This window comes from Ictidomys tridecemlineatus, chromosome X, assembly GCF_052094955.1.
Source record: "Ictidomys tridecemlineatus isolate mIctTri1 chromosome X, mIctTri1.hap1, whole genome shotgun sequence".
Taxonomy (NCBI): domain Eukaryota; kingdom Metazoa; phylum Chordata; class Mammalia; order Rodentia; family Sciuridae; genus Ictidomys; species Ictidomys tridecemlineatus.
Window position 1 is genome coordinate 16,077,943 of NC_135493.1, and position 27,883 is coordinate 16,105,825.

Here is a 27,883-nt window from a genome sequence, read left to right on the forward strand (position 1 = left end):
TTCATCAGCAGAAAAAATTATGTTTTTTTCTCCAAAGTGACTCTCCTCTCCACACCTTACACCCGAGTTTTATTTGCAGGACGGATTCAACTCTGCATTATAAATATTACAGTGGAAGGACATGAGCAATTAATGGCTTTTCTGAATGCTCTATCAACAATGATGAGCTGATCAGAGTTAGTAAAAATGCTTTAAAATATGATGTGTTTGAACTATAAAAAGCAACACTAGCCACTGGATTGATTAAAGGCTCTACAGTTTCTATTAAAGAAGAAATTTCTTATGGTTCATATGGATAGTTACTTAATTTAATAACATATCTAATTACTGAGGCATTGCCTCCAGTTTTTGAACACAGACAAACTTGATGAATTCAACTGTGTGTTAACTTTGCAGGGACCTGGCCCCCCCCCCCCTCTCTCTCTCTCTCTCTCTCTCTCTCTCTCTCTCTCTCTCTCTCTGAGCTAGAACCAAAAAGTTTTAGTTACAATAAAAATTTTTGATCTTTTTAGATATACATGACAGTACAGCATATTTTGACATATTGATATATGGAATATAACATCCTAATTAGGATCCCATTCTTGTGGTTGTACATGATGTGGAGTTTCACTGGTCATGTATTCATATATGAAAATAGGAAAGTTATGTCCAATTCAGTCTGCTGTCTTTTCTATTCCCATCTCTCCTCTCTTTCATTCATTCCCCTTTGGGATCTCTCTTTTTTAAAGCCAGGAAAACTCTTTGAACATGTTGTTCACGTTTTGGTGTAGATAATTTAATGTATGTATGATTTTGTGTGTATGCAACTTGGGAGGGTGTGAAAAAATATTTAATTTTCTTAATGGACTCTAATGCTTAGGGATTTCTAAATATTATCTTCAGCCTTGAAAGAAGGTATTTAAAAAACTTGTAAAATGAGGCAAACTGTATGTTTGGATAGTCATCTCCAAGATATTTATGAAGTGAAAAGAGTAATGTGTAAAATCATATATATTCACCATTTCAGTAACAAATTGTGCAAGACATCATTCACATGTGGAATCTAAAATAGTTGATGTCGTAGAAGTAGAGAGTAGAATAGTAATAGTTTTGAGAGGGTGAGGAGAATAGTGGGAAGGAATAAGTTCTGGTGTTCTGTTACAATTGGGTGACCATAATCAACAATATTATATTGTATGTTTAAAAAATCTAGAAGAAAGGATTTTGAATGCTTCACCACAAAAAAATAATGTTTTAAGTGATGGATATTTTAATCACCCTTATTTGATCATTACACAACATGTGAATGTATCTAAAGATCCTACTGTACCCCATAAATATATGTGATTACTATGTAGCAATTAAAATAAAATAGGTCAAAAACTAAAACAAATAAAAAAACATGCAAAAGAATATGTATACAAGGATTATTAGTAACAAGAATTACCTCAAGGGAGAGAAGCTGAGTGGCTGGGGTTGGGATGAGGCTTATTTTTCATCCTCTACCTTTTTGTACATTTGGATTTTGTACCATGTGTTGAATTACCTTTCAAAATGTAATTATTTAAAAAACAAAGCTCTTAGAGCCATCTGCCTCTTACTAACAAAGTCATATGTGAAATGGCTCTTTTGGGGGAGAGTGGAGTTGATTTTGTTCTGATTTTACTTTTGCTTTTGATCTTTCAAGAAGAATCACTAGTAGATAGACACTGAGGACCTTTTAAGACACAAAACAGACAAAGAGGGAAGATGGAGGTGCAGATGAGAATGAAGGGAAGAGAAAAGGCAGAGAAAGAAAGAATAACAAAGATTTTAATTAGAAAGCATTTGCTGCAAAGGGCAATATAATTTTGACCCTCTGGAAACTGTCATCTCAATATGAAAGACAGAGGAGTCTTGGGAGCAGGACCTCCTACATTTGATTCCAGTCCAGTGGGAAAGGAAATCTATAGTGGACGTGATCTTGAGAGGCAACTATAAAGAGAATGGATATGTAAAGGAAAGAAAACAAATGTGAAATGAGATTGTGCAGCCTAAAGGACCACAGGATAGCTATTTACATGGCTATAACAGAAGATTCTAAAGAGATGGAATCCAATGAATGACTACTTTGTTATGGCTACAGTTTAGAGAATTAAAGAGATGGGCTTATAATCAAATAAAAAAAGAGAGAGAGAGAGAAAAGGGGGTGAGGGAGGGAGGGAAAAGAGAACAATAAAGTTGAGCCAATTTACCAAGAAAAGCTTTGTTTGCTATCTTCTTCAGGGAAGAATTTTATTGTTGAAAGGTAGAAAATATTTTCCAATTTACCTCAGTATTTCCTTATAATGGCCACTAAGTCTTTCCAATGGTCTGTGAGTTTTATAATCACAATGGCTTCCAGTTATATAACACTATGGATCAGGCAACAGGCTGAGCAAATATATACACACACATATACATATATGTGATTTCATTTTAATTTGCACATGACATTGACAGCAAACATTATTACTCCAATTTTTCAGAAGAGATTAAAAGTAAGAGATTTGGTAACTTGCTCAAAGTCGTACAGAGCCTAGGTAGCTAACCATTCCATGAGTGTGGCTATGACTGTGTCCAGGATAGAAAGGCTGAGGCTAAGTTCTCCCTGAAGCCAGTGTCAAGGCCAGGCCCCAAGCTGAGAACATCCCACCATACCCAGCCAGGCCAGAACCCACCACCTAAGGAGCAGAGCTCTTGGTACTTACAACTGAGTTGTTGGGCTCAGAATTCCATACAGATCTTTTCTCACGGTGAGTATGATTGCTACTGCAATTGCTGGGATTCCTAGAGTAGGAAAGGAAGCCAAAGGATCCCATTATATCATGGGAGAAGGATCCAGATCAATGACTGTGGGCACTGATATATTAAGATACTGTTTAAATGAGCCACAGATGTGCGGGCATCAAAATACCATTGTTTGCAAAATGTTTGTGAATTCTTCCAAGTTAAACATTTCTAGGAGTTCTCCAATCTGCTAAATTAAACGGCATGCCAATGGCTCCAATACTACGCCCACTGGTTATTAAAAATAGCTCAAGTGCCAAAAAATCAACTTGGCAATGGAAGTATCTAGTTCATCAGAATGCAAGTTTCCATCAAGCATTTCTTCTCAAATGATGGGCTGCCAATTTTTTTCCTTTTCAATACTGCCCCTTAGTTCCTACTATCTTTTTGTCTAGGTCACCTTGGAGGAAGGGCACAGGCAATCAGCTGCAGCCTTCAGTGCTTTTTTGACAGGGAAGCTGTTTCCACACTCATTACTAGTTTGACATTTTGACTAGATCGACCAGTTAACGACCAGTCAATTCAGCCAGACTATAATAAAGCAATCAGTTCAGTTAAAATGGTCAAACGTGATGTGAGTATAGACACAGGTTTGAAAAATCCAATTTCATGTACATTTGCAGAAATTAAATGATTTCTTTATTTCTAAAACAGTATTTCTCCTAAATGAAGAGCATACACTCACACACATTTTAGGGGTTTTGTAAGATATTTTCCAAAGCTACTCCAAACCCCAGAGTGCAAAAATCCTCCAACATCCTATTCTGTGATTAAATAGGACAGCTCCTTCCAATCTATATAGTCCACACCAAGCACAGTGCCTAGTATGATGCAGACATGTTTCAAAGACACCCCTGAAATGGGGGTAGAGGGATGGAACACCTCATATTTAGGATGGAATTAAGTGGCAGTCCTCAAGTTGATATATACATTATTTTTAAAAAATATATCTATTGGTTGGTTGTTTCTTTTTTAAACATGGACCAATCTGATTTGGGTAGTTTTTTTTCTTTTATTAATGCATTATAGTTATACATAATAGTTGAGTTCATTTTGACATAATCACACATGCATGAAATTTAATTTACTCCATTTCAGTCCCCATTCTCCCCTTCTCTCCCCTCCTCCCTCCCTCTATTTTCCTTCCTCTACTCTGCTTGTCTTCCTTTCACTTCTTCATTTTTTTATTTATTTAGATTGGTTTGGTGCTTTATAGAGACAAATAAAGCTGGAATTCACTACATACACTATGTGTATGCACTTAGCATGATTTTGTCAGATTTATTCCACATTTCCTCCCCTTTCCTGTCCCTCCTATCTCTCTGTCAACCTCCATCTTCTACTCCTCTCTATCTTTATGATACTCAACCCCCCCACACACACTTTTTTTCCTCTTATTATGCTCTAATTTCTACATATGGGAGAAAACATTCAACTTTGATTTTCTGAGTCTGACTTATTTTACATAATATGATGTTCTCCAGTTTGGGCAGGGCTTTAAAAAAAGAATGAACCTTTAAAACAGGTTGCTTTGGCAGTAGGAAGACACAGCTTCAAATCTAAACAGATGCTAATACTTATTTCCCTTGGGGACCTTCAATGTATCCACATAGGCCCTTAGACAAAGGCTTGTATGTCAGCTTATTTGAATTTTGGCAGAGTGCCCTCTGGTCCTCCATGAATGAGAGAAGATGGAAAGCTTGTGAAGAGATGCTCCAAAGCCATCTCTTACTCACATCCCCTGGGAGGCTATCTTGAGACAGTTTTCCATCGCCGGCCTGGGTGCTGCAGAATTGTGGGACTTTGTACCCTGTCTCCTCAGAACAGAGCTACAGAAGAGAAAATCTCACAGCTTCTGTTTAGAACTGGCTCCTAAGTAACAGGAAATCCCAGAACTCAGTGTGGCAGTCATGTGTTCCCTTTGTCTTGATGGTGTTGTTTATAGCATGTGGGACAAGAACTTGGGAGCTGGCACTTTGAGCTACTCTTCTTTGTGCTGTCTTTGTAAGTAAGAAAATAAGTCTAAGAGTGATTCATTGTATCTTTCTTTACCTACAAAACCTGTCAGGCCTCAGCCTCAGCTTGGCCCTGGCTTGTGTGTACTTGGTACTCTTCGAGATATTTTTCTCTGCAAGTGCAAGCATTAACCTTCCCTGCATCTCCCTGTACCCTAGGAATGTGTGGAACCAGAAGATCAGAGAGGCAAGAAACAATCTCTGGAGAAGACCCACATATGAGGAGTGAGTGAAGGAGGACCTTCTACACAGGGAGTCAAGGAGGAGGGGTGATGAGGAAAAGGAAAGCCAGGATCGAGGGACATTTATGACCACTTCATCATTTCATGAAGCCTCTTCCACAATATTTTTCAATCTTCTGGTTGAATCAAGATGAGGGACACACAAAAGGAAATGCATGTACTGCTTTTGGTTCTGTGTTTCTGATAGATTGCTAAGTATACTGAAGCCATATTTTAGATTATGATTTGTTTACTATTTGTCTTTGCACCTGACATTAGCATAGATAATAGCACCGACTGTCTATCCAATGAAAGCATGCACTATGCTAATGAACTCATCAATAGGATGAGTAGCTGATTAGGAAGCTAAAAAAAAAGTCAATGGGGGATAAAATCTATCTACCTATGTACCATTATGTATCCTACTTAATACATATCACTTCTGTATCCAATACATTTTTGAACACAAAATCTCTTTTGGATAGGCAAGGGAGGATAAGAATGAAGCTGAGCTGACCATGCCCATTAGAAATACAGGAAGGATGTTGGGCCTGCTGTTGCATGCCTCTAATCTCAGTGGCTCAGGAGGCTGAGAGAGGAGGATTGTGAGTTCAAAGCCAGCCTCAGCAACTTACTGAAGCTCTAAGCAACTTAATGAGACCCTGTGTCAAAGTAAAAACTAAAAAGGGCTGCGGATGTGGCTCAGTGGTTAAGTGCCCCTGAGTTCAATCCCTGGTACAAAAAGAAAAAAGAAAGAAAGAAACAGAGAGAGAGAGAGAGAGAGAGAGAGAGAGAGAGAGAGAGAGAGAGAGAGAGAGAGAAAGGAAGGAAAGCTGGAAAGCTGGGTGTGGTAGTAAATACCTATAATCTCAGAGACTCAGGAGGCTGAGGGAGAGTTTCAAATTTGAGGTCAGCCTTACTAAATTAGCAAGACCCTGTTGCAAAATAAAAAATAAAAATGTTTGTGGATGTAGCTTAGTTTACAGCCCCTGGATTAAATCCCCAGTACAAAAAACAAAAACAAAAACAAAACACCTTTTCACTATTTATTATGTTGAAAAGAAATATAAGAAAGCAAACCAATATAGTGACATTTATATTAGGAAACTATGCATGCTGAGTTCTATTTCTGGCTTCTTTTAAGGGCAGCAGCAATGAGGTGTCAAAAGGGTCAGGTTGTACCTGGCCAGACACCCTTTCACCCATGTCAAGTCCTTTTTCTGTTCCTTAAATGGCATGGCAAGATCATAGAGGTTAAAAGTCCAATCTATGGAGACAGACTCCCCAATTCAAACTCCTATTCTGTCCTTATTAACTGAGGGAGTTTTGGCAAATTACCTAACCTCTCTATTTCTCAGTGTCCTCAGTAGGAATAATGATGGGCCCATCCCATATAAACACTGTGAAGACTGGGCTGGGGTGGGGGCTCAATGGTACAACACTTGCCTGGCATGTGTGAGGTCCTGGGTTCAATCCTCAGCACCACATAAAAATAAATAGAATAAAAGTATTGCATCCAACTATTTGGATATAGTTGGATTATTATTATTATTAAATATTATATTGTAATAATATTTTTAAAATAATGTTTTTAATATTATTAAAAATAAATATTAAAAAAATAAATACTGTGAAGACTAAATGAGCATATAAAGCACTTGGAATAGCTTCCGGTGCAAGTACAAGGTACCTTACTGTTAGCTGTTCCATCATTATTTGTTGATTGTAACTTCTATAAAGGGATGACTAAAATCTAACAGGTTTACCCTTATATATCTGGCACTTAGCACAGCACATAAGCAAGTACTCAATAAATATTTGCACACCAACTCCTCACCATAAAGATTAAAAGTTGAATTCATAGAGCAATATAGGCAGAAAAAGAGGTTCACACTCAAACACAAGTGAGGTTATCCTTAATTCTTTAACTATGATATTAACGGATTTTGGCCACAAAATAATTGCCTAATAGAGTTTTCTATGGTTTGAATGTGTCCTCCAAAGTTCATGAGATGGAAACTTAAGATTATAAAGGTTCTGACATCATGAATGGATTAATACCATAATTGCAGGAATGGGTTTATTTTTTGCAGAAGATAGATATTTCTTTGTAACTTTTGTCCTCCATCCCCATGTGATGCCTTCTACTATGATGCAGGCCCCTTGATCTTGGACTTCCCAGCCTTCAGAATTTAGGAAATAAATCTCATTGTGTTAAGTGACATAAGCCAAACTCGGAAAGTCAATGATCATATATTTTCTCTCATATGTGGAAGTAGAAAGAAAAAAATGTGGGGATCTCATGAAAATAGAAGAGACCAGTAGCATAGAGGAAGGGGATCAGGGGAGAGAAAAGGGAGGTACTGGGGAATTAAATTGACTAAATTATATTATATTGTGTTCATGTATGAATATATAACAAATCCCTTTTACTGTCATGTATATCTAAAAAGAACAAATAAAAATTAAAAGAACAAATCCCACTATTATGTTCAATTATAATATAGCAATTAAAATTAATTAATTAATTTTGAAAGGAAACAGAATATGTTAATAAATTTTCCTGGGTATTCTGTTATAGCAGCACAAAGCAGACTAAGAATTAGAAAGACACACAGGCTTAAAACAAAGACATCAAGAACAATGGCAGATACACTTACCCCAACCAATTAGACAAAATTTAAGGATATAATATGGAATGTATATGTTGAAGACTTTGACTAGAGCAAAATACATGTGGACTGCCTCCAGGCCCATCCAAGTTAAAGAAACGAGCAGGAAGTAATGAAGGGCCACTGCACTTGTGACACAAAGTCCTTCTTTCTGAAACGATGACAACCAGGAATTAACCAGAAATGCCAGGTTTAACATCAGTAGTGCTGTGCACAGGTTGATCAGGATTTTGGAAGGATAATCTTTTCGAAGTTTGCTAAAAAAAAAAAAATGTTAAGTTAGTGAGGGTTTCTGTTTAAACTAATCATTGCCACATCTTATCTGTGTACTACAAAAATAAAAGAACTACCTATTAAAATTAAATTACTTATTTTACTATATTATTTATATATATAATATATGCATATATATAGTATGGTAAATTATATGGTCATACACACACACACACACACACACACACACACACACACACACACTGACTTTTAGAGTACCCCCAATATCTTTCCAGACAGAATCACAGTATCCTAAATATAGTGACCTTCATTAACAGGATTAATAATAGCCTCTCTCAACTAAGCAATCCCTTTTCTCTTTATTCTTTTTTAGAAAGAAGGAAGAGAAGAGTTCCTCAGATACTACAATTCCATTATCACCAACGTAGTAAGCTGGATCTGCATATTACTGAAAAGGATGATGGCTATGGAAACCGTTTAAAATAGATTTACTTGGATATTTCCAAACATTGCAATGGTTGGAATCATGGAAATATAGCCCTAAGTTTCAATAAGAGATCACAATTTAATTTTGATCTAGTATTTGATCTAGTAATTTGATCTAGTAATTTTGGAAATTGATCTAGTATTTCAAAAATTAAATATACCTATTTTCTTCTTTGATTCTTTTTTTTCAACTTCTAGTCAGTGTTTACTGAATTAAGTTTTGGAATTTTTATTTCCTATTAATGTGGTATTCTAGATCAAGGTAAACTGTAAAGTGCACATATTTTAAGAATGTACTTAGTGAATTCTTAAAATTCTTTACATCTGTATACACCTATGGAACTTCTACTCAGATCAAAAGTTAGAATGTTTTCAATACTTCATAACATTCAGTAACTCCCACAAGAAGTAATCAATATTCCAACTTCTATCCCCTATATTTACTTTTGCCTGCATTTGAAACTTCACATACATGAAATGGATCATAAAACATTATCTTTTCTTTTTCTGGTTTCTTCTGCTCAATCCTGTTTAAATATTGTATAAAAGTAGTTCATTTTTCCTGTTATATAGCATTCCATTTTACAAAGATAGCACCTTTTATTCATCCAGTGAATTGTTAATGTGCATTGGGGATGGTTCTAATTTGGGGTTACTCTGACTGAAGCTGCTATAAATATTCCTGTACATATATTTTGATGGACACATGCACTTATTTCTCTTGAATACATACCTAAGAGTAAAAGTTCTGGATCAATGGCTAAATGTGTATTTATCTTTTAGTAGGTATTGATAAAGAATTTTCCAAAGCATCTGCCATTTTGCATTCCCTGAAGCAATATATAAGAGTCCCGATTGTTCCACATCCTTGTTAATACCTGCTATGGTCAGTATTTTCAATATTAGCCATTCTGTTTGGTGTCTAATGGTAATTGTGGTTTTGATTTACATTTCTCTGATGAAAAATGATGTTGAGAGCCTTGTCATATGCTTGCTTAATGGCCATTTAGGCAAAAGTTGGGATTAGGCATGGATAACTTCTTTTGTGAGGTACCTGTTAAACTATTTTGCCCATTTTGCAATTGTACTGTCTTGTTTTTGTTATTCTTAAGAGTTTTAAATATATTTGGCATGAAAGTCCTTTGTCAGATACATGCATTGCAAATATCTTCTTCCTAAACTGTGGTTTGACATTTTGCTATCATAAATTTATAAGTTCAACTTTTTCTTTTATCAATTAGTCTTCTTGTATCCTGGTGGAAAAAATATTTTCTAATCCCAACTTTCTTGCTTTTTAAAAGCCCAATTCAAACTTTTTTTTTAGATGTGATAGTTGTTTTGTTTTGTTTTTAATTTATCCACTTCATAATTTAATGGATCTGACCTCTTCCTATTGGGATTTGTTCATGAAATTAACAAGGTTACAATGACAACAGCACCTATCAAACCAAATTAAACTTACTCAGAACAAATCTGTATCAACTTACTGAAAAGCTATGTATGTCACCATTGCAATTCCCAAGAAAATGGAGGAGATTCCGCATCCAGTGTTTGTGATAAGAACTAATATCTGTTCATTCACTGCATCCACTGTAGACCTGGATAAATCCTAGGGAATGCAATGTGTGTATGTTACACATCTACCAGAGCAAATTTATGACAATACTTCCAGTGCTCACAAATGTGATTCCCAGAATGTATAACATATTTGCCATAGTTCTTATACAACCAGATTGTGTAAATAAATACATGATAAGACCCTATATTGTTTGGTGACTGTGCCTAGTACAACTTACTGTGTACAAGACATGGAGAGACATTGACAGCATTGAAAGAACATTTAGTCCTTGGTTTCATTGTCATTAACATGTTCTACACTTAAAATACAACCAAGCTAATAGATGTGAATTTGGGATACAAAGTGAATCATTACGTGAACTGCGCGTCCCAAAACACTACATGGAACATCAAAAAAATGTTCTTTTCTCTTAAACCTTAAATAACTCACAAAATTAAGAGATAAAGTGGGCCTTAGAGATCACATAGTCCAATAATTTCTTAATCTAAGGACCATAAAAGACCTGGAATGACACACAAAATTATTTGAATATATGAATGAATTGATTGGAGAAGATGGTCCATAGCATTCATCAGATGATTAAGGTGATTTATGACTTGCAGAAAGTTAGAAGTACTGATCTACTCTGGTAGTTCTCAGCTGGAAGTAATTTTGTCCTTCCTCCTAGGACATGCAGCAGTGTCTGGAGACATTTTGGGTTGTCACAACTGGGAAGGGTGCTAGTAGCTTGTAGTCGGGTAGAGGCTCAGGAGCTGCTGAATATCTTAAAATACACAGAACAGATTTCCACAATAAAATAATTATTTGGGGCCTGAGGCTGTGGCTCAGTGGTAGTGCACCTGCCTGTCATGTGTGAGGCACTGGGATTGATTCTCAGCACCACATATAAATAAGTAAAATAAAGGTCTATCAACAAAATTAATTAATTCATTCATTCATTCATTTTTGAAAGAATTATTTGACTAATTATCAATAGAGCGAAAAATTGATAAACCCTGGTCTCCTTAAATCATTTATATTTCAGAAGAAAAATCTAAGTTCCAAACAAGGAAAACAACCCAAACAAGATCACAAAGCTAGCTGATGACAGAGCTGGAAATAAACCCTGGTCTTCTGACTCCTACTCTAGTGCTCTAATTGATTTGGGGGAAGCTAAAAAAATTTTTCTCACAATTTGATAATTATCAATTCACTAACTCTTATTTGTTGAATCAACATTTTTAAAAGAAATAAATAGGGAATGTAGCTCAGTGATAGAGTAATTGACTAGCCTGTGTAAGGCACTGGAATCAATCAATCTCTCTCTCTCTCTCTCTCTCTCTCTCTCTCTATATATATATATATATATATGCATGTATACATGTATGTGTATATGTATATATATGAATAATATATACGTATGTATATGTATATATGTGTATATTTATATATGTATGTATGTGTATATATATGTATATATGTGTGTGTATATATATACATATATAAGTGTGTGTATAATATATATATATATATACATCCTCAGCCATATTAATTTCTTTAAAAAATATTCAACAAGAGTTAGTAAATTTATATACATATGTATACATATATAAATTCTATTGAGGAATGAATATATATATATATATATATATATATATATATATATATAATGTCAGACAAACTCTCAGCCCTCGAAGAACTTAGCTGGAGAAGCAACTCACACATGACACATTAAAATACCACTATCTAATAAAGTAACTTAAGAAACCAAGGAAGTATTCATGTGTGGGTAGAGAAGCCATTTGGTTGAGAGTGGTTTAGAGGAAAACTCAGCAAGTTGATATTAGGAAGATCATGGGAGATGAAAGAACTCGGAGAGTTAACAGTGATGCTGATTGTTTAAGCCTGGCTTTGTAAATTGGTCAGTTAACTCTTACTAGTTAACGCACTGCAAACATTTTATTTTATTTTTTAATATTTATTGTTTAGTTATCAGTGGACACAACATCTTTGTTTGTATGTGGTGCTGAGGATCGAACCCAGGCCACAGGCATGCCAGGCGAGCGCGCTACCGCTTGAGCCACATCCCCAGCCCCTGCAAACATTTTAAAAATACATCTTACATATGCTGTAATTTGACAATAACTATTAAAATTAAAAATTGTTGATGATCATAGCCTTCATTTCAGCAATGCTGTTACTTTATTCTACAGGAATACTTTCACAAATGTTGGAAGAAAAATAAACAAGAATGTATATTATACCAAAGTTCATATTGGAGAAAAATAGCTAAAACAGCCACCTGTCAGGGTCTGGTTAAACTCATCATGTTCAATCAACATAATGGTATACCATAAAGGTATTTTTAAATTGAAGTAAATGGATAATATTTGCCTGAAAATTGTCCAATGTATATTGTTAGGTTAAAAATAAAAGCAAGCAGTAAAATAGTATGAAAAAAATTGATCCGATTTTATAAAAAGCATATTCATGTACACAGAAGTAAAGATTCTAAATGAATATACATATACATACCAGACTGTTAAAGGTAGTAATCTTTTGGGAGGGGAATTACAAGGACCTTTTCTGTATTGTTTGAAATTTGAAAAGTAGGCATTCATTTTGTGAGAAAGATAATATTTATTTCAATCTTCTCTACTTTGGATGAACAAGATGGGATAAGGGACTTTTTTTTTCCACATTACTTTGTTCATACGTGTGTTACTGATCTGAATCTAATAAAAGTTGTCAAAATTCTATTGAGGAATGATGAAGGGACAACTCACCATTAAAACTCCAAAGTGGGTGAGGTGGTCACACTGACAGATTGTGTAATTTATATTCGTTTCCTTTACTTTACAGCCTGATGAGTTCCATCCGCCTAGTCCATCTGCAGGAGACAGAAGGGAATTTCAAAGCAGTTTTGGTTTTTCTGAGAAATGTTTAACATTTCATTGTATCCACCATCCAAACGTGTGTTATAATTAGTATTGTTTGTTAAGACTGCAAGCTAGAGGTATAATTGAATACCAAAATTAAATTAAATCTAAAAGACCAAATTGACTTTTTAAAAAATATTTTTTAGTGTTGATGTACCTTTATTTATTTATTTGTGGTGCTGAGAATCAAGCCCAGTGCCTCACACATGCTAGGCAAGTGCTCTGCCACTGAGCCACAACCCCAGTCCCCAAAATTGACTTTTAAGGGATTTTGTGCATGGCATAACTTCATTGTCTCTCACATTTCCTCTTCTTGTACCATACCTCTACAGATTAGGACAGACTCTAATAATCATGAACAATAGTTTTGCTACCACGTTGGAGCGATTATTTTTTTAAAATAGCCAATAAAGAGGAAATAGGCAGATCTACAACTTTTTGAAGGATGTGGACCTGTGGAATATACACTGACACTTGGTGGGACTGGAATAGACATCCTAAACAACCAGGTAAACCCAAAATACAAGTGGTCTTAAGTGCTTTGAGCCCAAGTCTAGAGCTTTTTAGAGCCAACTAGAGCCTCTGTTCTACTGAACACCTACCTAGTTTCTTCTCAGAATTCTCAGGGTTCTGAAACCAACAGTCATTTGATGTAACCTGCCAATATTGGGTCACACAGAAGATTTAAAGTAGAGCCTCCAGGTGGCATTAGACCAGTAAGGCAACTATAAACTATAGCATATAGTATAGTTTGAATTTGTCCATCCATGATAACTCCATAGATTTCAAAAGTTCTGGATCCATTAAGCAGAGAGAAAAGGGCAAAGGAAATCCTGGGAGTAATCTAACCATTTGGCATTAGTAAATACAGAGATCAACTTATTGAAGCTATGGGGAATAAAGCTCATCACTTTACAGTATTATCTTCCTGAAAGACATGAAGGAGAACTGGAAAGGGAAGTATTAATTCTGTTTGTCAGAAATAGGTAGTATTCCTGCACACCAGAAAATTAAGAGGGAAGAGAATTTTCCTTTTCTCCCAGAATCCTAAGGATACCGAAAAAGGAAAAATTCCCAGGTAGTTCTTCCTCTCATAGTCAGCTCTGGCATTTCAGGGGAAATTGATTTTGTGTGGAATTCTCTAAGATTTGGTGTTATCTTTAGAAATTCCAGTGAAGATGGCAAGCCTAAGAGAAATCCATTCAGCAATAACAATCCTCATCATCTCTTACTGGTGTCAAAGACTTATACTCATTCAAGCAGGAAGGGCCCTTTAGGGACAAACCAAAAAGTCTCATTTCCTCAATGAAAAGATGAAAAAGATTGAGACCTTAACAGGTTAAATGGCTTTCCCAAGGTCACACAGTCAGTTTGGAAGAGTTAAGGAGGAAAAAAAGGAAGGAGACAGTATCCATTGAAAATCCCTGTGGGAATGTACAAGACCCAGGTGACCATTCCTCAACTTTCTTTAAACAGCATTAAGCTACTCTGCATTGGACCTTCAAAATTTCTTTCTTCCAATTTTGCTTACCCCTGTATGCTTTTTCAACTGTCTCATCTAAAAGGATTTTTCTCTTAATTTCCATGCCCTAATTTGATATAAAAATCACATCCTGTATCTTGGTTATTCAGAGCGCTCTGTAGAGCCTGATAAGACAGTAGCTTCAGCACAATACCCCCTTCAACTGCCAAATATGAAAATGATCTGGGGAAAAGCTTGATTACAAAAATACTTACTGTTAGTCTCAAAATCCCAAAAGGCACAGTGAACCTGATCATAATTCTGGAAAAAAGAAATCAGAGGTAAACATTTTTCCTCATGAGAGTTATCACACAGTAATGAGCACACACAAGAGTTTAGAAGACAGTAGATACACATGTTTGCATACACACACACAGGGCCCATTTGTGAACTGGTTTTAAGACTAACACCATCTAACTCTGGATTCATAAATGAGAAAACACCAGGTCACCACATGGTGATCTCGTGTGTGTCCTTGAAAATAGTTGGTAGCATTGGAATTTTCTATGATGTCCTGGTGCAAGACCCAGGAGGAAGCTGTGGCTAGTAAGTGCAGGATTGATATGTATTGGGTATTGTTTTGGGGGGATTGAACTCATGGTCACTCAACCACTGAGCCACATCCCCAGCTCTATTTTGGATTTTATATAGAGACAGGGTCTCACTGAGTTGCTTAGTACCTCCCCGCTGCTGAGGCTGGCTTTGAACTCCCGATCCTCCTGCCTCAGCCTCCCCAGCCACTGGGATTACAGGCATGTGCCACCATGCCCAGCTAGTACTGGTGTTCTGTATAGCTGTGGGACTCAGGGCTCACAGTTGAGGTCATTCATGCCTTATGGACACAAGGTTGAGTTGCCTCCTCATTACACCTACTGAACATTCCTAGGCCTTGCCAGCACCCACAATCTCTGGGAAACTGGAGGGAAGGAATAATTAATTGCTGGGGACAATTTGAGAGTTGTAGCTCGAGTCCAAATTGAGAGATCTTACCCCATTAACATATTTCTTTTGGTATGTTTTTTAAAATTCTCTCTCCTACTCTTTCTTCTCCTCTTCTAGAATCAAGACTAGTTAAAAATATGTTGTACCATATGGTCTTGTAGATTGGCAATGAAGGAGGCTATTAAGACTTCACACTGGACACACATTAACATCAAAGAATGAAATAGTAATTCATTCTTATTCTAAGGCTAAATTTGATCATTTAGTAATATATGCCTTATGTTATGCCATATGACTATGGTTTTAGTCCTTTGGTGATAATTAATACACATTTTAATGCTCTTCATGGAAATTTGAAGAATACAAATGTTCAGTTATTTTGAATGAAGCTGTTTGCCTCACTTAAAAATAAATGAAGTTAAATGTCATTTAGTGTGATGGCATGACCATTACATCCACTTATCTATAGTCACTGCCTTGCCAATCTGTCATAGTGATAGAATGCCCACCATTCACTATCTCTTTGGGATAAGGTGTTACTTCTTGAAGTCCCCAATTACAACACACCTCTGATACCTGGAATGGGATAATCTTCACTAAATCTTTGATCACATCTGTTAATTCGAAAATTAAGGGCTGGGGTTATAGCTCAGCTGTGGAGTGCATGCCTAGCATGTGCAAGGCACTGGGTTTGATCCTCAGCACCACATAAAAATAAATAAAATAAAGGCATTGTGTCCATCTACAAATTAAAAAATTTTTTTAAAGAAAATTATTTTTAACAGGAAAATCAAGGAAGAGTTCTGAGGCTATGTGATTCTGAGATAAAAATGGGCATTACCCAGTTTCCTTCAATATGCTGCAGAGTGATGAGCACTGGATCAGCCAAGTTTTGAATGGACATATCTGAAATGCTAGCACTCATAACATATGTGGTTAATTTTTTCATGACATTTTTTATCTGTAGATGAAACATAAAGAAGAGAAGTTTAGGTCCTGAATTTCTAAGGTTTTACATGTTCATTATCAATCTAGAACTTGTGAACTACTACATGCAGTATTAGGTACAGAAAATGTGGAAAATAAAATTACAAGCTGAGAGTGAATTTTTAGAGATCATTCAGCTTATCTCCTGACTTCACATAAGGTGATCATTATACCAAGATGGAACAATACATTAATTCATCTGTCTATCCAAATATCTATCCAACCAGTTTTGGTTTTGTACCTGCTACTTGGCACTGCACTAACAAAATAAAACTATTCTCAACTCGGAGAGCTCTCCAGATCCTTACATTTCATAACTCATCCAGTTCTAAATCTCAACCATCTTTATAAGAGCACATCCCTTATAAGGAATCTAAATACCTCATGAGTTAGTTATATACCACATCCTGTTCTATCCTCACTGGAGATGGAAATAGGTTGATCAACAGCCAGCTTGGAATGAGTCTCTGAGGATAGTGTTCTTCTCCCTTGAGGACCATGAGCTCTGAGACCATAGTCCAGGTTTTGTGTGTCCCAGTGTTCCCTGCATGGTAGATACTTTATCTTGGGCTCACCATGAGTCAGATACTTTGCTGAGTGCTTTCTACACTATCTAATATCTTTGGTCTTCGTGGACATAATATAGACATTTTTTTCAAATAAATTGAGGCTTAGACAAGCTCAATGCCTATATGTACAAAGGTCACACAAACTTGTGAATGATAGGACAGAGATAATGTTTGTTTAAAGACAATTAACTAGAATGTACCTATTGAGATATAGGGCTTTCTAATTAACAAGGCCAAACTTCCAAAGGCTAAGGCACCAGCTGAAAGTATACCTCTTCTGGAGCACATGTGAATGGACCAGTTATAGGGCCAGTGCTTATCTCTGGATAGTAGAAGCAGCAAATCCTTTAAGGACTTGCCAAGAAAGCCTGGAGGAGGTGATCCCCAAAGACATCCCATGAAAAACCTGCTAGGCCATTTTTAAAGGATGCCATGCCTTCATAATTTTGAAGAAATAATGTTCAGCCCCCTCTCCCTACCCAACCTGAGCCCTGCAGCTTCTGATATCTGGGTAATTGTAAATGCAACGTATGTCCACCAGGAACCTACTAACTTCCTGTTTATGACCTGAGGTATTCATCCGAACCAATCTTATGGCTAAGTATTCTGTTTTCAGTAGAAACACCTGGGACAGCTGATGTAGAGGTGTATTAGCAGCACGATGTGGTTAGAAAGGACTTGACTGACACTGGCAAGACCAAAAGCTAGCCCAAGCCCTCTTGTTCCTCTAAAGGCATTCTTCCTTCTGGGCCACTGGTCACATGAAGAAGGAGGATAGACCAGATGATCTCAAATCATCCTCCCAACTTAGTCTAAGAGATATAATTTTCTGTGGTGGAAAGGACAAAGAGACACCCATTACAGCCCCAGACTTAATTAACCTGTTCTCTGTCTTCATTTATTTTAACTATACAATGGTGGCCATGCTGGGGGAAGAAACAATCCATTCCCTCTGACTGAAGCACTTCTCCTTCCTTTTTTCATCCTCCCTCTTCACCATCTTTCATCTTCTACCCTCTATTGGAGTCTCAGGTGTGAGCTGAGAGCTCTCTTACACCAGGCCATTCCTGCTCTTCCAAATGACAGTAGAGACCCTCTTCTACAGCCCTAGAGTCCCTATGCCACATTGCACTTGCTTGTGCCTTTTCCTCTCTCTGAGAACTGCAGCTAGTAGAGGAGTGGAGGAGGAAGTACATGATGTTCAGGAGTGGTGTCTTTTCAACAATTTCTAAGGTAATGTGTTGTAATGACAGTTAAGATTCTGATCAAAAGATTTTACAGGAAGCAGTGTAAAAACAAGGCTGTCAGATTCAGGAACTCAAAGAAAAGATAGGTAAAAGGTGACATTTCTTGTAAGCTCTCAGTATCCAACAACCATTAGCACAGATCTCAGCCTCAGGTCCCCCCTTCAGTGCTGGAAACTTCAGATCTCTGCTCTCCTTCATCATACTGGAAGTTCTTTGAGGGCAACCATCACATCTCTCTTGCTCAGTTTATATACCCAGCATGTAGCACCACTTAAGACACAGAGTAGGAATTCAATAAATATTTGCTCAATGAATAAATGAGTGGATAAATTAGTAAACTGAGTCACCTTTAGCAAGTGTCTCTTGCTAAAGACTCTCTGGGTCTCCATGTCCTCATTGGTACAATAAGGGGATGGGACACTACATGAGTTCTGAGGGCCCTTCCAGCCCTGAATTTGATGGCAAGCTAGTTCTAATCCTTCTTCATCTGGCACTATGACGTCCGCAGGCTAATTTTGGCAAAGATCTTTAATCCATTTCGGTAGAAGGCGTTAGTGAATAAAAATTTCTTATTAAGTGTGAAATCTATGCAAAGCAAGTTTATCTCCTATTCTAATAGACAAGCACAGCCTTCTGAAGAAATGAGAAATTAAGACCAAAATAATAGCATCTCAGATGGTACAGAGAATTGACAGGTTTATCAAAAGGATCAGACCACATTTCAAACTTTTATTAAAAAATTTTGTCCACCAAAAGTTTTTCTCCAGGGGGCAGAGGAAAGAGCAGGGAGGGGCTCACTACTCTAGACAGATGTCTTGGGTAAGATTTGAGCTAATCACAAAGAACCAAGGAGAATTTAGAGTGAAGGAAGAGTGGCTGCAGAATTTCAGGGGAACAAAAGGTTTTACAGACTTAGAGATGATGTGGTAAATTGGAGTTGGTAGGTAGTATGAATATGTGGTATATTTTGAATTGGCCCAGTACCATCTCTCCCCATCATCCCCACAATAACTCTGTGAATATTTGACCATTAAAAATTAATTCCTTTGAGTAACCTCCTTAGAAATGCAAGCACACTTGGGCAAACTAATGTATTAGCCTCTTAAATACATGAACGTTGGAATCAGACAGCCTGAGATTGATTCTTAGATATGCCACTTCCTAGCTGTGTGATCCTGGGCAAAATTAATTAACTTATTTGAGTCTCAGCTTCTTATGAGAATAAAATGAGATAATAAGTATAAATATTAACAATTAATACTAGTCATTGTCTTGAACAACATGCAAACTCTGATGGCTGTCTTCCCAACAGCTAGATGAGATAAAAGTGGCCTGAAGAAATGAGCCATTTGTTAGGCACAGACCCAAGGTAGTATAATAATAATAGCAATGCAACCACAGTGATGATTATTATGTACTGGGCAATATTGTAAGCATTTTATACTCCTTTAGTCCTTCAATAGCTCTCAAATTATTATTATTATTACCCATAGGAGGAAACTAAGGCACATGGAGTCACACAAGCAGATATGGCATAGCTAGATTCAAGTTCTACCAGCCTGGCACCTGAGCCTATGCTCTTCACCACCACATCATATTGCCTGTGTTTTTAGTAGGTGAGAGCTGAAGCCCTCAGAGAAGTTTCTCTGGAGGTGGATAGAAAGAACAACAAATGTCTACAGGCAAATATCCTGCTGGACACCACCCAGTTTCAAATAAATTGGCCCTGAAGAGTAGGCATGTTGGCTTTGAGAAGCCAGGAAAGATTTGGGAAGAAAGCACTAGCAAGCTGAAAGGGCATTTCATCAGGAGAACGTGCTGTTCTTTTATAGCTTTGAAACATCTTGAGGCCTCTGTTTGGTCACCAAATAATCCTTAAGGTCGCTTCCAAAGCTGAGAAGCTGTGAAAATTAAAAACTGTAGAACATCATTAAAGTAGATGTTGATTCATGTTGAGAGCCAGAGGTTGTGCTGCAAGACTTGTGGAATCAATCAGAGAACATATTCTAAAATAAACAGAACATCATGAAAATAGCAGGAGTTCATAATTACAATGAGTCACCATATGTCATTTCATGACAGTTCCCAGAGGCAAGAACTTACCTTAAAAAGTGAAGTTTGGCCAAAAAAACTAAACAAGATGGTTTGTAAGTTGTTAAGAGGAATTTTCTCCCTCAGTGATTTAGGCAAATATATGGAAGCCAAAACCCTCTCCAGAGGGGCATTGCCCAGGTAGATCTGCCAAGAACAATCAGAGAATGAAAGCTGGAGTCTTCATCTATCAGGATGAAAGCCTTCCTACCTCCCACCCCAGCACTTGCCGCAGAGCATCCCACAGGGAGCAGAATGGTGAAACTAGCTCCATAAGCTATCACACACACACACACACACACACACACACACACACACACACACACACATCACAAGCCAAGACATGATCCTGGTGCACACAGATGTAGATACACACACACACACACACACATACACACACACACACACACACACAGAGAGAGAGAGAGAGAGAGAGAGAGAGAGAGAGAGAGAGCTTTTTCCTTTCCAAGCCTATCTTTGAGGTTCTCTCTCCTTAACCTACTTCCACCTGGGTAATACCAGAGGTGGGAAGAGTAATGACAAATTAGGTGATCTGTCCTCTCAGAAATAAAGTCCAGTCTTGGAAATCAGGCCTCTTTTCCCACATAAGAGTTCTAAAAATGAAAACAAAACAACGACAAAAATCAGCCAATGGCTTTAGGCACTTGCCAATAGTTTGTTGAACAACACTCTCATTAAAAGTGAGGCAGAAAAAGTCAGAGAAGCTTGTGGCTTCAGAAAAAAAGTCATAAAAGGGGCTTTATCAAAAATTACACTGGAAACACAGTTGTAAACCTGTTCTCTCCCAGAGAAAAACAGGGTTCATGAGCACCCTTGTTTAAGCATGCTGGTATTATAACAAGAAACAGAGGTTCAAACAAGTTATGTGACTTGTCCAAGATCATAAAGCTAGGATGTGGCTGAACAAAGATATATATGATTTTAGTTTAACATTTTTTTTCTATTATCTATGCTCCCTCTCAAGAAGCTATTACCTAGTTGGTGTATAATGGGAGTATGAAACTTTACAATATTTCTAAAAATGACTTAAGAAACCAAAAGCTATAAATGGCTCTTTCTTCCCTAACACAAATGATCTCTGCTCAGGCAATCAAGTATCACAGAAAGGTAATGTTTTAGCTTCAAAATGTACACAGTTTGGTACCAAGAGTGTGATTTAGGTTAGTTGATTTATTCACCAACTTTATAATAAAAAATTATATATGTAAATAAAATGCAATGGGAAGTCACCATCTGCTTCTAGTATGGCTAAGCAGCTCTTAACAGATTTGATGCCCACTACATATAACAACTATATAAACTAACAATGGCTTGAAGTTACTGGAAAATGAACAAAAGCAGACAAAATCTGGAGAAGAGTAGACATTTGAGAAAAGGTAACATCACAGGGTCAGTTGTCTGTTTTCACAGCTGTTTGCCTGATGGTGGACAGAAACTAATGCTATAAAGGACATCTAAAGCTCTGAATGAAAGAGGAATTAACACTATACATCAGAGGTTGACAAACTAGTCAGAAGACCACATCTTACCAAAGGTTTGCCTTTATATCACCTTGAAGTAAAAATAGACTTTATATTTCATTGCTTCAAGATTGTACAATATAGAGAGATAAGAGAAGAGAAACAAACACTAATAAATAAGAACCCACAATAGAAAGAGACCACTTGTGGCATACAAAGCCAAAAATATTTGTTACCTGCCCTTTAGAGAATAAAATCCAACTGTAAATATAGACTCCAACTATGGAACATTACTCAGCATTAAAAGAGAGTAAAATCATGGTATTTGCAGGTAAATAGATGGAGTTAGAGAATATCATGCTAAGTGAAGTTAGCCAATCCCAAAAATCCAAATGCTGAATGTTTTCTCTGATATAAAGTGACTGACCCATAATGGGGTAGGGAGGGGGAGCATGGGAGGAATAGACGAACTATAGATAGGGCAGAGGGGTGGGAGGGGAAGGGAGGGGGCAGGGGGTTGTTAATAATGGTGGAATGTGATGGTCATTATTATCCAAAGAACATGTATGAAGACACAAATTGGTGTAAATATAGTTTGTATACAACCAGAGATATAAAAAACATTGTGCTTTAAGTGTGTAATAAGAATTGTAATGTATTCTGCTGTCATATATAAATCAAATAAATAAATAAATAAATAAATCAGATAAAAGATGAACACTGTATCCATTAAACAGTTTGAATCAGGGGGCTGGGGATGTGGCTCAAGTGGTAGCACGCTCGCCTGGCATGCGTGCGGTTCGGGTTCGATCCTCAGCACCACATACTAACAAAGATGTTGTGTCCGCCAATAACTAAAAAATAAATATTAAAAAATTCAATAAATAAATAAATAAATAGTTTGAATCAGGGCTGGGGTTGTAGCTCAGCAGTAGAGCTCTCACCTAGCATATGTGAGGTGCTGGGTTCGATCCTCAGCACCACATAAAAAATAAATAAAACAAAGGTATTGTGTCCGACTACAACTTAAAAAATATTTAAAAATAGTTTGAATTAGCTATTAATGATTTCCCATAAAGAAGTTGGGGGGTCAGGAGGAAGGGGAGATGCAATGAAAGTAAAAGGGGAAACATTAGGGTAGAGGAATGGGTTCAGTTTGGGAGGAGATAGAGAAGATATTGGGGAGTAAAATGGATCAAACTATGCTTTTATGTAGAACAAACATGTCACAATGAAACCCACCATTCCATATGATTAATATCACCAATGATTTTATTTTAATTTTCCTTAAGAATGAATCTCATCAATCATTTAGTGTATAAATAACACCAATGTTTCCTAAAGTACTTCTGAAAGTAGAACAGGGACCATTTCCCAACTCACTTTTATAAAATTGGCAAGATCTTAAAGTCTGTTTGTTTGTTTGTTTGTTTGGTACTGGGGATTGAACTCAGGGGTGCTTTACAACCAAGCTACATCCCCCAGAACTTTTTATTTTTTATTTTAAGACAGGGTCTTTCTAAATTTCTGAGTCTGGCCTCAACCTTGTGATTCTCCCACCTCCCAGGTTGCTGGGATTACACACATATGGCACTGAGCCCAGCCTAAATCCAAAGTCTGACAGAAATTATTTTAAAAAACCAGGAGTTTAAGGTTAGCCTGGGCAACATAGCAAGACCCCAGGATAAAATAATAGTAATTTCTTCAAATAAATGACATCTTAAAAATAAAAATAGGACTAACATAATGGCAATGTTAAAATAGTGAATTTATTCATCTAATGTCAAAAAAAGACAAAGATGCCCACTTTAACCACATCTATTCAATATCTTACCAGAAGTATTAGATATCAAAATAATCCCAAAAGAAAAAGGAATAAAAGAAATAAATATCAGTAAGGAAGTCATAAAACTCTCTATTGTCAGATAGTGTTGTTTTATTTAAAGTCCTAAGGAACCTACAAAACAATCTAGTATAACAAAAAAGTGAATCTAGCAAATGCATAGGCTACATAAATTATATATAATTATATATAATTATTCCTAGGTATTTATTCAGCAAATAATTAGTAAGTCAATTTTTAAAAGTATTTCATTTACAATAACATAAATATCATAAAATAGGAATAAATTTATCAAAGAAATCATACAATACCTCTCCACGTAAAACTATAAAATGGTGTTGAGAGAAACTTTAGTGGACCCAGGTAAGTGTTACTGGATTAGAAAACTCAATGTTGTTAAGATATAAATTCTCCCAAAATTAATCAATAGCTTCCATCCCAATCATAATCTCAGTAAAATTTTTACACAAATTGATAAACAAATGTAAACATTCATATGGAAATGAAAAAGGCTTAGAACAGCTGAAGTGATCTTGAAAAAGAACAAAGTTAAAGGACTCACACTATTGACTTCACGACTGAAGACAACACCAAGACAGAATCTACAAAATATAAATGCAACAGAATAGAAAGCCAGAAACAGATCTATATTACATAAGTGTTATTTTTTTTAATTATTAGTTTGAGGTTTTTGTTTGTTTTTTTGTTTTTTGTTTTGGCCAAAGTACCAAAACAAGCCAATGGGAAAGGGAAAGTTTTCAATAAATAGTGCTGGAAAAACTAGATATCCACATGGAATGAAATTATCCCCAACCCCTAACTCACACCTTGTACAAACATTCATTCAATTAACTAAGATTATCATCCTCAATATAAAAGCTGAAACCAAAGATATGTTAAGGGAAAGCATAGAAGAATATCATCATGACTTGCCGGCAGATAGGATATTTAGGTAAACAATATATGGTTATTCATAAGAGAAAAAACTATAAATGAGACCTTATGAAATCATAAACTTTGGCTCATTGAAAGACACCACTGAGAAGAAAAATAAGCAAGATACAGAGAAAATACTTTCAAAACTTGTATCTGATGAGTGACCTGAGCCAGAATATACTGAAAATACTTACACCTGTACAAGAAGGTAAACAAGCCAAGTTAAAAATGGACAAAGGATTTTGACAGTATTTGACTAAAGAAGATGTATGAATGGTCATTACAAAAATAAACAATTACTCCACATCATTATCCACTTTAAAAATCAATATGACAGCTTGTTATAAATTTAAACATATAACCAATGAGCCAGCCATTCCATTCCTAGGTATTTATTCAAGAATTATGAAAACATATGCCCATGCAAAGACTTACACAAATGCTCATAGTAGCATTGTTCATAATAGCTCCAAATTGAAAACAATGCAAGTGTTCATCAACAGAATAGACAAACAATATATGGCATATATATTAAATGGAATATTATTCAGAAATACAAAGGAAAAAACTATGGGAAAAGAGGTGAATCTCAGAAAAATATACTGCTACATGAAAGAAGTCTTACAGAAGAGAATACATATTATAATGATTCTATTTGTATAAAGTTCTAAAACAGAAATAATCTATGGTGCGAAAATATCAGAACAGTGGTGACCCTAGAGGTAGCAGTTTCAGGGATTGAATGGGGAAGAGCATAAGGGATTTTCAGAAGTGATGGTGATATCTATACCTTGATAGGGTTTGGAGTTGTACAGATTATAATGTAAACTCAGGATTTATACGTTTTGCCATAAGTATAAAAAAAGTCTGGTCACTCAATATTTTTTCAGGGGTATTGGTGGCTTATGGTCTGCCAAAGGCTGAGGTAGTATGATATAGTAAAAAGGGACCAGACTATTTTTCATAACAAATATATAACAATTGTACATATTTATAGGGCACAGTCTGATATTTTGATACACAGGTGATGATAAAATCATGGTAATTAGCATATCTGTCACTTCAAACATTTATAATTTCTTTGTATTAAATATTCTGGGCCCAGATTCTAAAGCTAGACAGAAAGATTTGGATTCTGACTTAGTCATGAGGCTGTATTTCCTTAGACAAATTAACTTCTCTGTTTCCTCATCTATAAACAGTAGCACAATGCTCAACATATAATAAATGTTCCATAAATGATGGAAAATAATAAACTGACATTTGAGGTAATGTCAGGTCACAGGGCTAAAAGTAGCATCATCACACATCATCACACATCTCACAGACACCATTTCAATTAAGATGGTAGCCCCCTGAGGGTTACATATGAATCTTTCCCAGGATATATGCATTTTTAAAAGGTCTCCTGAGGAGTTAAACTTAAGAGTGTCCTGCAGGGCTGGGGATATGACTGAGTGGTAGAGTGCTTGTCTAGCATGCATAAAGTCCTGGGTTCCATTCCCAGAACTACAAGAAAAACAGTGCCCTCTTTTCTTTCCCTCCTAACAAGTAAATAAAGACTTGAAAGAGTGTGTGACCAATTGGTTCTCAGTTTCCAAAGCTTCACTCACCTGAGGGTCTGCACCTTCTTCATAGGAGCGGATGCCAAAGGCCATACCTTTGAAAGTATGATCCACCCGTAGCACAGCCAAAGCCAACCTGGTCACGGTAAGATTTGCTGTCCTCCCAGAAAATTCCATCTTGTGACCAGCACGCTCAATTATCCTCAGAATTCTACCAGGAAAGCGTAAAGAAGAGTCTTCTTACATTTTTTAAATATAAAACCCATCCCCTGACAAGATTTCCTCATTGCAAGACTGTATTTTAATCCCCATCTTTATATTCCTCAGGAATTATTAGACAAGAGCACTGGTTTTGGAACAAGACAGCCTGAGATCTACACATTAGCTCTTCTAATTTCTAACTGTGTGTGCAAGTAAAGTGACCTCACTGAGCTTCAGTTTTCTCCTCTATAGAGTCAGATGTAATCACACATCTCAAAAGATCATTTAGAAAAATAAATGAAATTGTTGTTTGTAAAGCCAGATCCTTCAGGGCACATAGACCTTATGAGAAGTTTGGCTTTTATTTTATTTGGCATGTAATGAAATGACACCCTAGTGGTTTAAAAGCAAAAGAATTACATGATATGATAAATGCATTGAAAGATCACTCTATTACATAGAAGATGGACTGTTAGGGGCAAGAGTGCAGGCAGATAGATCAATTGGGAGGCTATTTTAGATGATCAAGGAAGAGAAATAAGACTAGGCCTGGAGATGGAGACATGTAGATGGATTTCCACCAGAATATTTAGAGTGCCTCATGTAAGAGTCATGTTATTTTATTGGCTATGAGCTATAGGGTGGTAAATAGCATGATTCTCCCACTTTTCAGATTAGCACTGGTTGGGTACATTTTAAAGAAATGCAGAACCCTGGGGGAGTGGCATGATGGGGAAATAAATTGGAAGTTTGGTTTGGAGTCACCATTGACTTGAAAAGATGTTGTTTTGACTAAGACTCAATTCAATTTTGAATTTATTATTTCACAACTGGGATTAGAGTTAAATGACCTCACTGTGCTGTACTAAATCAGCTTTCAATGCATGAAACTGTTGAGGACTGTAAGCTAAGGAAGTAATAATATGTCACTTAAATTATGTGAAATAATTTATTTTACCAAAGCATTAGTACTTACTCATTGCTTACTTGATGTAGATTGGAGGTTGAATTGTTTTGCTTTTCCAAAACAGCATTGATTATTTGTAATATAATCTGGGTTAGGTTCATACTTATCTCATCACACTTTGAAATCTCAGCTACTTTATAAACAATAATCTTCGTCTCTTCTTCATCCAGAGGTGGAGATTCATTTATCAGATTTAAAATGTGTTCTGCAACATCATCTGCATTCTCTGGGGAAGCAAAACAGAAATGCCCCATCTACATTACCATACTTAGTTTTAGACCATTCTGGTCTGCTTCCTTCCCTCTAAAAAGTGAAGGCAGTGAAATCGTAATAAGTGCCGAAGTAACAAAGTTTGCAGAAGGGAAACATTGTATCTCAATTTCTACAGCAAATATAGTCCCAGAAAGTGGCACACAAATCAAGTTTTTATTCATTAAAACCCTTTTTTAAATGCACTAGGGAAATCTTTTTGTCACTGAAGAATTATCTTGAAATTTGATTCTAATTAAGTTAAGACTTCGAAGTGTTGGATTGAGTTAAGGAGATTCCATCTGTACTCAAATATCAGCAAACACAGTCTATGATTTCCCAGTCAAGGGTAGTGAGTACAATTTCCT

The 27,883-nt window shown here is 36.4% G+C and overlaps 1 protein-coding gene across 1 annotated transcript in view; it reads right to left on the reverse strand.

The window, feature by feature from the left end:
• Adgrg4 (adhesion G protein-coupled receptor G4) overlaps window positions 1–27,883 on the reverse strand; it is an 87,879-nt gene that overhangs the window by 10,635 nt on the left and 49,361 nt on the right. The window contains exons 8-16 of the mRNA XM_078034191.1: window positions 27,276–27,492; window positions 26,147–26,309; window positions 20,286–20,420; window positions 16,221–16,340; window positions 14,653–14,698; window positions 12,763–12,866; window positions 9,906–10,027; window positions 7,687–7,955; window positions 2,712–2,790 (exon numbers count right to left, since the gene is read on the reverse strand). Coding sequence (XP_077890317.1) covers window positions 2,712–2,790; window positions 7,687–7,955; window positions 9,906–10,027; window positions 12,763–12,866; window positions 14,653–14,698; window positions 16,221–16,340; window positions 20,286–20,420; window positions 26,147–26,309; window positions 27,276–27,492 — 1,255 coding nt within the window. The remainder of the gene's footprint in view (window positions 1–2,711; window positions 2,791–7,686; window positions 7,956–9,905; window positions 10,028–12,762; window positions 12,867–14,652; window positions 14,699–16,220; window positions 16,341–20,285; window positions 20,421–26,146; window positions 26,310–27,275; window positions 27,493–27,883) is intronic.